Source organism: Caenorhabditis briggsae (genome assembly GCF_000004555.2).
Source record: "Caenorhabditis briggsae complete genome, chrIII, whole genome shotgun sequence".
Classification (NCBI taxonomy): domain Eukaryota; kingdom Metazoa; phylum Nematoda; class Chromadorea; order Rhabditida; family Rhabditidae; genus Caenorhabditis; species Caenorhabditis briggsae.
In genome coordinates this window covers 14,275,012-14,283,521 of record NC_013490.2, presented here as the reverse complement: position 1 = coordinate 14,283,521, position 8,510 = coordinate 14,275,012, and the positions used below count along the sequence as shown (strand labels likewise).

The following is an 8,510-nucleotide window of genomic DNA, read 5'->3' as shown; positions in this document are numbered from 1 at the left end:
AAATAAATTCACGGTACGAAAATTTTGGGTAATCCAAAAACCACGTTTTATTGAATAGACAGTACTTCTTTAGATATCTCAAAAATACGCTCTATTTCTCTGAAAAACTTCATTTTTTGCTACCATTTCTTCACTGAAATAGCTTTAATTTAAAACTGAATCTGTCCTTTTTAATCATTTTTTATATATTTTTTTCTACAATATTTTATTGAAATTAAACTAAAAGCTGAAATTTTTATGTTATCATTCATCTCTAACTTTCACGAAAAACTAGAAAAGAAAGGCTCAATAAAAGCCCCATAAAAATATACGAAAATGTACGAAAAACATATTTTCCAAATCAAGAATCTATCCAAAGACGTCAAACCCAAAATCCGAAAATCCGAGATTTGCTCCTCGAAGTTTTGCCATATTTTGAGCCGATCAGAATGGCTCATTGGCACCGACCTCTCAGTGGAGCGCGTTTGTGTTTAAAGTTTGCGGGAGAGGAAGGGGCGGCACCGTCTGCGTCTCTACGTTTTGAGCGCTTTATCATCATGGGTAGTAGTTTAGGGGCTGTTTAAGGGTTGTTTGAGGGCAATACTCGAGATTTCGAACATTTTGAAAATGTAAAAAAGAAATTGAATAATGGAACAATAATCATCTAGATATTTCGCAGTTTTGGAATCTGAAAAAGTCTGAAATTAGGTCAAAGTAAAAAATTGTAAAACATTTATTGTTGACCTTTTTAAATTGGTCCAAAAAACCACTATTCAGATGATATATGTCTGAACGTCACAAAACAGATTCTAAAAATGTCGAAGAATAACTAGGGTTTCTTCAAAACTGAATTTCCTAAATCTTGTCTGAAAGTACAACCTTTCAAAAATCCTGTTCAGAATGTTCAATTTTCGGGACTTCAAGAAATCGGATGGACGCAAAAAGACAAAATTTTTTTGAACTGGTAGATCAAGCGGAAGGAGGTCGAGAATTATTTCCAAAAAAACGAATGGGGCGGAGCCTAATTTCTACTAGGATTTACCATTTTATCGGACGAATTCAGCAATTTTATTAAACAAAAATTCACAAGAGATCCAGGTTAAACCATTTATTCGATATTAAATTTCTTCAAGGAACACATACTTCATTTTTATTTTTTAGAACCACATTTCACTTTTAGAAATACTTTATTATGTGGAACTTTGTATTTTTGTTCAGATTTTATTTCAGTTTCAGTCACTTTTTTGTTCAGCTTGGATTTCATATAAATTGTACCATGATATCAGAGATGGACGGACAGCGCACGGACAACGGACAGCAATTATTTTCGACGGACAGCGGGCAGTTAAAAAGAGGGACTCCGGTCCACGGACCACGAATAAAATTTTCCGAAAACAAACGAGTATTTCCAAATGAAAAATTTGCCGAATTCGAATTAGCGATGAAAAATAGTGATGCGAGCTTATCATCATTCTAACTGCCTTCTCAGACGGGAATTATAATTTTCCTGGTAAACGGACAACGGCCAACCCACAACTCCCGGTCGAGGAACAACGGACTACCCGTGCCACTCTGATATCAACCTTCAACCGATGAAAACAACCCTAATCTAGAAATTCGACAACAACGATAAGCACTATCCCAACAACGAAGAACGAAAGACACGACAGACAACGAGAACCGAAACGCGCGAAAAAACAAAAATGTAAAAATAACACAGAAAGTCGAGTTCAAAATAGTTCTGATATCCAGGCGGAGTCCTGATGTCCTGACGTGTCTTTTTGGAATCTTTGAAGTCATCACCGACTGAAATTTGAGGCTTTTTGAAAATTCCTTTTTCATTTTGAGTTACCTTGGCAAATTGTATCTTGAAGATCCAAATTGGTCTTGGTATTGACGCAACCATAGACGGGCTTCCTAAATTTAATACATACATTGTCAAAATTAAAAAAAATTTCGGAATTTTCACTTTTCGTTTCTATTTTCAACTAATGACTTTTTCATTTTTCCATTTTTTGAAAGTCAATAAAAATGTTTTGCAAAAATTTGAGGCTAAATCCTAGGCTTCACTTTTTCAATATAAGATGTTCTCACTTCTCACACCATATTCCTGACATGTGATATCTCGAAATCCTGCCAATCCTTGCGCTTGAAGTCCTGGTTCTTCCTCGAACCTTCTGGATCCCAGATGCCAACGATATCCTGAAACTTGACTCTTATTTTTAAGATGAATCCCTATCTCCTCACCTCTCATTCCATATTCCTGACATTTGAATTAAAATCCTCCCGACCCTTGTATCCGGCATCCTTGACATCCTGGTTCCACGCCACCGAGCTCCTGAAACTGGACCCGTATGTTTTGGATTCGTTTTAGAGCTAAAGTTGTTTCTGGCTGAAAACAATTTCCTAGGCTTTCCCGCTACTGGAATGTCTCTTTTTTCTAAAGTCTGTCTAAAGTCTAAACTCGATTTATAGTCTTCTAATAGTAAAGATTTTTTTCTAACGATTTCAAAAGTCGACCTATCCCCATTTCCTCACCTCTCACATCATATTCCTAGCACGTGAATCCCCAAAATCCAGCCATTCTTTGCTCTTGAAGTCTTTGTTTCTCGCCCTTCTGGATTCTAGACGCCAACGATCTCCTGAAACTTAACTCTCATTCTCAAGACCAATCCCCATCTCCTTACCTTTCATTCCATATTCCTCAGATTTGAATGTGGAGATCCTCCCGAACATTGTATCCGTCCTTGAAATCTTGGTCCTGGTTCCTCGAACTGTTTCCTATAAGAATATAGCTCATTTCTAAAGTCGACCAATCCCCATCTTCTCACCTCTCCCATTATACTCCCTACATGCGAATTATCGAAATCCAACCATTCCTTGCTTTTGAAGTCATCGTTCCTCGAACCTTCTGAATCCCAGACGCCAACGGTCTCCTGAAACTTGACCCTTGTTTTTTAGATCGATAACAAATTTCTTACCTTAGATTCCGTATTCCTAACATTTGATTAGGATCTTCCCGATGCTTGAAACTATCCTTGCAATCCTGGTTCCTCGAAACTGCTGCAAATCTGAATAACCTGCAAAATCCTGCAACTTGAACGTTGTAAGACTGAGTACTGATTCTTTCCCTCTCTTTCAAGACCCTAGATTCCGGCCTTTTTTTAATACGGACTTCACGGAGGTCACCGAAAATTATCAAGGGATAAAATAGGAATTTAGTGAAATTATAATTTCCCGTGAGCCCTTTGACATACATTTAATGTCACCTGGGGTTTCTCACCAAGCCACACAGCAGGTTCAAACTTTTTCCTGATACCTGATATAAGATAACAATTATATACATAGATTAATCGATATCATGAGTTTTGGTAAGATATAATAGGTAATTAGGGTAATTAGAAAAATTTCCAGAAAAGTATGCACTGTTCTTATCGACGATTTTTGTCTCCACTGCTCATGCGAATTCGGGTGTTTCAAGGTTCAATGTTCAGTATTCGGAAAATTTGGATCGGTGAGAATTTTAGAAATTTTCGGACTTTAGAAATTTGTATATTCTTAGATTTCTAGAAATCAAGGAATCTAGAAATTTGAGGAACTCAAAATCCTTAAAGTCGTTAAGTTAGGTAATATTAAAATTTGAGAATCTTCAAAAATCTCAGATTCTAAAACTCCTCTGAATCTTGCAGAGCCTTCTACAATGACGTCATCGTCTGTGTCGCCTGTTTCCACATCCTCCCAGTCCTCTCTACTATCCTAATTGCCCTAATGATTCATAATCATATAAGAAGGAAAATGGAGGATGAGCTGCAAAATGCGAATAAAGAATTGAAAGAGCTGAAATCCAAAATCCCCAAACCAAGTTATAAATGGACCACAAGCCGAAATCTTGCAACAAACATTGAATTTGACAAGAAAGAAAATAATGATAGTTTGAGTAACTGCATCACTTTGGGAGCTGATAATCGGCATGAGACACCAAAAATTGTAGAGAAATCGCTGGAAATGGCAACAAAAACTACGGTAGGTTTGGATGTCCCGATGTCCATGGACTTTAATTTTCAGCCAAAGAATTCAACACCAACAGCAGGCGCTACAAAAATTACTCCAAGAAAAGTTCCGGGAATTTTGCCAATCGAATATAAATACAACAATAATGGTCCAATCATATTCCAAACTCAGAATACCAAAGATTTTCATGTGAGTTTTCTAATTTTGAAAATCATAGGGTGAGTGATGAATTTCAGTTAGTGCCTGATCGAAAAGCTTTCAAAGAAGTGAAAATCGAAAAAGTGAAATGGGATGAAGGACCAATCGAATTCTATGAAACTGGATTGGATGTGGATGATGTTGAGGTGAGATTGGGGGAATAGGCGCGAAATTCAAAAATATATGTTTTCAGTTAAATACTCCAAGTTCGAAGGGTGTACCCAGTTCCACTATTCTAACGGCGTCAATCAGAGAATTTCATCCGAGTACTACGAAAACTATAACGCATTCTTCTATGATGTAATTGTTGATTGTTTGCAATAAAAAATTGTTTTGAATGATTGACCGGCTAGTACATTCGCACTGGGTGTCAAAGATATGAAAAAGTGGTCAACTGATAAATTGTTTATCATAATACATACTCTTACAATTAGCATTTCATCAGTTGATCATTCCTTGACATCTTTTATAGCAACCGAGATAATTTAGGGCAAACTAGACAGTGTGAGGGCCCTACTAATACAGGTTTCACGGTAGTTGGAAATCGCGAACAAATATTGAAAATAAATAGGTCAAATCCGCGTCCACTTCAAAATTATTAAACTTTTTCGCCTAAAAATTATCTGGGGGTGCGATTTCCAACCAGTAGCTTTGGGAACCAGTGCATTTGACCACTGAATACAGGTCAACATTTTTAGAAAGCAGGCTAATTAAAGGGGGAGACCGACCAAAAATTTTCATTGCATTAAAATGTTCGAAAAATTGTCTATTTTCCCAATATTATAGCAAAAAAATAGAAAAAAATCCGAAATCCCCGAACAATGGCGTTAAAAGCGAAAAAACTTCGAAAAAAAGTTGCTAGGAGGGACGAGGATTTAAATTCCCGCGCAGTGAGAAACCTAGGTCACGGCGCCTGACAGCAGTTTTTTCGAGTGGCTGACAGTGGTTTTTTAACGTTTTTAACCTGCCGGACATGAAAACCGAAAAAATCCGGAAAAATTTCCATGTACGAAAGGCGCTATGATGCCGTGGACAAGGTTTCTTACTGCGCGGAAATTCAAATCCTATGTTTTTATCAACGCCGTTTTTCGGGGATTTTGGATTTTTTTTTGAATTTTTTCGCATTAAAGGTGGGGGGACAGGAGATTTTTCGTAGTTTTTTTGTAGCTAGAGTATGCATTCTACCGTCACGGTGTACAACGCTTAATGTCACTCTGCGTACAGCCGGCGTCCTCGCCTTTATGTATGCAATCGGGCGCCGGCTGCCTTTTTGCCCGCGTGGCTCAGTCGGTAGTGGCGCCGCACTCTCAATCCGCGCCCATGCTAGCTTAACTCCTCGAGGGGCATATTCAGACGGAATTTCGAGAACATTATTTTTTTCTTGTCTCCCCACCTTTAATATTAGGAAAATACATATTTTCTGAAACATTTTAATGAAATAAAAATTTTTGGTCGGATCCCCCTTTAAGGGCTGGAATTATAGAGCATCCCATTTCCCTAAAAACCAAGTAAACTTTGACATATTTTTTTTGGCTTTAATTTTTTCAGAAGCGCCACATGGCTAACTGAAAAGGAATCGTTCCGCATTAACTAAAGCTTATTCAACAAAAGAGTTTGTATACATTGAATAGTCGCTATCATGAGTCTTGGTATGCTTTTAATTGACTAATCAGAAAATTAGCAAATCAAGAAACAATCGCTTTGAAAAGTGGAATACTCGAAAGTTGTAGGTCAAAATAGTATCAATCATAACTTTTGTCTTTTTGGAATTTTCGATTCTTGGAAATTTCGAAATTTCAGAATTTCCGTGTTTTTGAATTTTTAGAACATTCGGAATTTTTGGATTTTCGGAATCTCCGAGGTTTCAAATGTGCAGAATTTCGAAATTTTGGAATTTTGTGAATTTCCGAATTTTCAGATTTCGGAATTTTTGGAATTTTCGGAATTCTTGGAATTTTCGGAACTTCCGTATATTCGAATTTCCCAATTTTCGAATTTCCGAATATTGAAAATTTCCTAATTTTTGGAATTTCCGAATTTTCGCTTTTTTGGAATATTTGGAGTTTTCGGATATTTTGGAATTTTTGGAATTTCCTTTTCTTAGAATTTTTGAAATTTCTGAATTTCGGTTTTTTCGGAGTTCTTGGAATTTTCGAATTTTCGGAGTTTTCGAAATTTTCGAATTTTCGGAATCACGGAATTTTGGGTTTTTGGAATTTTCGGAATTCCCAAGTTTTCGAATTTTCGATATTTCAGAGCTTTGCGAAATTCAGAAAATTGAATTTTTCAAAATTTTCGGAATTTCCGATTTTTGGAGTTTTGGAATTTTTAGAATTTTTGGAATTTCCGATTTTTCAAATCAGCTACTTTTGTTTAAAAATGAAATCTCGTCTTTTTGTAAAACAAGTCCTCCCAGTCAATTTTTCAGAAAATTATGCACTATTCTTATCAATTCTGGTAATACTGATTTCAACTGGAATTGCTGCTCAATCGACTAACTCTACAGTATTCAGTGTTCGATATTCAAAAATTCTGAACAGGTATTCCAAAATCATTTTCTTGAAATTCCTTCGAAAATTTCCAGAAACTTCTACATTGAAATCATCATGGTGTTATTCTATTTACACTTCTTTCCTGTACTCTTAACCATTTTTTTTGCCGCTATAATCCATCATTATAAAATGGAACCGATGAAAAATGAGTTGAAGACAAAAAGAAAAGAAATCAAGGAAGCAATTGAGAAAATCAATGAAGCAGTAAATGGGAAACCTGTGATGAAGAATGGTATAAAGTAAGGATTTTTAAATTTTTAAAATTTTTAACCAGGCTTTAAAAGTTGGGAGACATCAAAAAAACATACTTGCAAAATCAGGTCCCGGGTTCTTCAAATTTGAAAAAAAATTAGAAATTTCAGAAATGTTTTCTAATTTTTTTGTGAAAAAATTATTTTTTATGGACAATTTTATCTTGAAAAGTTTTTGACTTGACAGAAAAATTGTCTATTTTTTCAGTTGACCCCAAAAAAAATTTTCGAAAAGACAGGAAAAATTTTTTCTGAAAACCCGAGCCGGGCCCTGAAAATTCTAAAAAAACCTCGGCCCGGCCCGTTGCAAGTATGGAAAAAATAACTTTCTCGAAATTCCGTTTAAATATGCCCCTCGAGGAGTTGAACGCAGAGTGACATTAAGCGCTGTACACCGTCACGGTAGAATGCATACCCTAGCTCCAAGAATCATCCGTAAAATCTCCTGTCCTTTAAAGAAAACCTTTAAAGAAAAGTATGTTTCAGGGATAGTCTAGAAGAGGAATTTGATTGTATCGAGGGTCCGATAGGAATGGATCTTGAGGCGACTACGGCTGAAAAGATTACGGTACGTTTTTATGAATTTTCTGGAGTCCTTGACAATGTTTGTATAAATACAATACTTTTCGTATAAATACATGTTGCCCAAAATTAGAATATCGAGAATCAGAAAATTCTAGCTTAAGATTATTTGAATATTCAATAAAAATGTTCATTTTCAGCCCAAGAATTCAACGCCAGCAGCAGCAGCTTCAAAAATGGCTCCAAGAAAAGTTCCAGAAATTTCTCCCGTCGATTACAAGTACAAGAATAATGGTCCGATAAAATTCCAAACTCAAAACACCAGATATTTTCATATAAGTCTTCAAAATTTTGAAAATCCTAAGCTTTGGATAAACGCTAAATTTCAGTTGGAACCTGATCAGAAAGCATGCAAAGAAGTGAACATTGAAAAAGTGAAATGGGATGAGGGACCAATCGAATTCTATGAAACTGGATTGGATGTGGATAAGACTGAGGTGAGATTGACCGCGAATTTCAAAACTTCCAAAAATCTATGTTTTCAGATCCATACTCCAAAAGTTCTCAGTTCATCTAAACTCACTGCTTCCGCCAAATAACTTCATCCGAGTACTACTGTAACACATTCTTCTATATTGATTTTCAATTCATAAATATTTGCTTCTTCTGTGTTTTGTTATCTTTATTGAATTTTTTTAGACTCGAAAAACTGCAAAATGGAAAAATATCTCAGTACATACCGTAAAACCTGTAATACAAGGGCCCACACACTGTCAAGTTTGAGCTAGCTTATCTCGGTTTCTGTGGAAAATAACAATATAGGGTCAACTGATAAAATGTTTGTGACATTTTGATATACAATTTATCAGTTAACAACTTTTTGATATCTGTTACAGGAAACGAGATCAATTGGCTCAAAGTTAAAAGTTAGGGGGCCCTTCTATTACAGGTTCTACGGTATACCGTAGGTTTGGCTGTCGCTGATCATAACCTTGCT

At 36.0% G+C, this 8,510-nt stretch overlaps 3 protein-coding genes across 3 annotated transcripts; 2 read left to right on the top strand and 1 right to left on the bottom strand.

The window, feature by feature from the left end:
* Nucleotides 1–1,615: 1,615 nt before the first annotated feature.
* Nucleotides 1,616–2,715, bottom strand: CBG26104 (the record flags this gene model as incomplete). The annotated part of the gene is made up of 5 exons (XM_045244671.1): nucleotides 1,616–1,785; nucleotides 1,832–1,896; nucleotides 2,074–2,181; nucleotides 2,248–2,317; nucleotides 2,667–2,715. The coding sequence occupies 5 exons, from the start codon at nucleotides 2,713–2,715 to the stop codon at nucleotides 1,616–1,618; spliced, it is 462 nt and encodes a 153-aa protein (XP_045099647.1).
* A 625-nt stretch (nucleotides 2,716–3,340) lies between these two features.
* CBG15301 lies at nucleotides 3,341–4,492 on the top strand (the record flags this gene model as incomplete). The annotated part of the gene is made up of 6 exons (XM_002643082.2): nucleotides 3,341–3,350; nucleotides 3,394–3,493; nucleotides 3,669–4,002; nucleotides 4,045–4,179; nucleotides 4,227–4,334; nucleotides 4,382–4,492. 6 exons carry the CDS (start codon nucleotides 3,341–3,343, stop codon nucleotides 4,490–4,492), a joined length of 798 nt encoding a protein of 265 aa, XP_002643128.2.
* Nucleotides 4,493–6,567: 2,075 nt separating this feature from the next.
* CBG15300 lies at nucleotides 6,568–8,112 on the top strand (the record flags this gene model as incomplete). Its single annotated transcript, XM_002643081.2, has 5 exons — nucleotides 6,568–6,728; nucleotides 6,773–6,979; nucleotides 7,478–7,559; nucleotides 7,714–8,010; nucleotides 8,059–8,112. The coding sequence occupies 5 exons, from the start codon at nucleotides 6,568–6,570 to the stop codon at nucleotides 8,110–8,112; spliced, it is 801 nt and encodes a 266-aa protein (XP_002643127.2).
* Nucleotides 8,113–8,510: the final 398 nt, after the last annotated feature.